This window comes from Cynoglossus semilaevis, chromosome 7 (assembly GCF_000523025.1).
Source record: "Cynoglossus semilaevis isolate Cse_v1.0 chromosome 7, Cse_v1.0, whole genome shotgun sequence".
In the NCBI taxonomy this organism is placed as follows: Eukaryota; Metazoa; Chordata; class Actinopteri; order Pleuronectiformes; family Cynoglossidae; genus Cynoglossus; species Cynoglossus semilaevis.
Genome location: NC_024313.1, coordinates 13,586,784 through 13,587,977, shown reverse-complemented (window position 1 = coordinate 13,587,977; position 1,194 = coordinate 13,586,784). Strand labels below are relative to the sequence as shown.

The 1,194-nt window shown below is 50.1% G+C and overlaps 1 protein-coding gene across 1 annotated transcript in view; it reads left to right on the top strand.

Moving 5' to 3' along the window:
• Nucleotides 1–135: 135 nt before the first annotated feature.
• The window catches only part of nmbr (neuromedin B receptor), a 3,761-nt gene continuing 2,702 nt past the window's right edge, over nt 136–1,194 (top strand). The window contains 1 exon segment of the mRNA XM_008313701.3: nt 136–554. Within this exon segment, the coding sequence (XP_008311923.1) occupies nt 136–554 (419 nt within the window).

Here is a 1,194-nt window from a genome sequence, read left to right as displayed (position 1 = left end):
GCAGCAGCAGCAGCAGCAGCAGGTTCATCCTGAGGTTCAATCGACCCAAGAATGAATTAATCTGAGGTCAAATAATCCACCAATCAGTGAATCTGAGGATTAGTCAATCCCAGTTCAACTCAGCAGGGGGCAGAGATGGACGGGGTCTTTTCTTCTGATGCGTCTCCTTTGAGTGTGAATTCTTGTCAGGGCCTGGACCTGGACCTGGACCTGGACCTGGACCTGGAGCAGACAGTTCACGTGGCCATGCGCTGCGTCATGACCCTGGTCTACCTTGTGATCATGGTGGTGGGTGTGGTGGGGAACGTGACTCTGTTGAAGGTCCTGATGAGCGGCGGTGGGGGTGCAGGGCGTGGTAGCGTTCCCAACATCTTCATCAGCAGCCTGGCAGCTGGAGACCTGCTGCTGCTTCTCACCTGCATCCCTGTGGACGCATTCCGCTTCTTCTCCGAGGAGTGGCTACTGGGGGAGGCCGCGTGCAAACTCCTCCCCCTCATCCAGCTCACCTCGGTGGGCGTGTCCGTCTTCACGTTGACAGCACTGAGCGCTGACAGGTGAGGATGACAGCTGTCTGTGACATCATCAGTCATGTGATTGACAGCTGTCTGTGACATCATCAGTCATGTGATTGACAGCTGTCTGTGACATCATCAGTCATGTGATTGACAGCTGTCTGTGACATCATCAGTCATGTGATTGACAGCTGTCTGTGACATCATCAGTCATGTGATTGACAGCTGTCTGTGACATCATCAGTCATGTGATTGACAGCTGTCTGTGACATCATCAGTCATGTGATTGACAGCTGTCTGTGACATCATCAGTCATGTGATTGACAGCTGTCTGTGACATCATCAGTCATGTGATTGACAGCTGTCTGTGACATCATCAGTCATGTGATTGACAGCTGTCTGTGACATCATCAGTCATGTGATTGACAGCTGTCTGTGACATCATCAGTCATGTGATTGACAGCTGTCTGTGACATCATCAGTCATGTGATTGACAGCTGTCTGTGACATCATCAGTCATGTGATTGACAGCTGTCTGTGACATCATCAGTCATGTGATTGACAGCTGTCTGTGACATCATCAGGACGGTGAAGACCAAACTTTACTGTGAGGTAAAACCTTCAAAGATTAATGACAGACTCATGTTTATGTTTGATGTTCTAGTTGGTGGAGACGAGGACG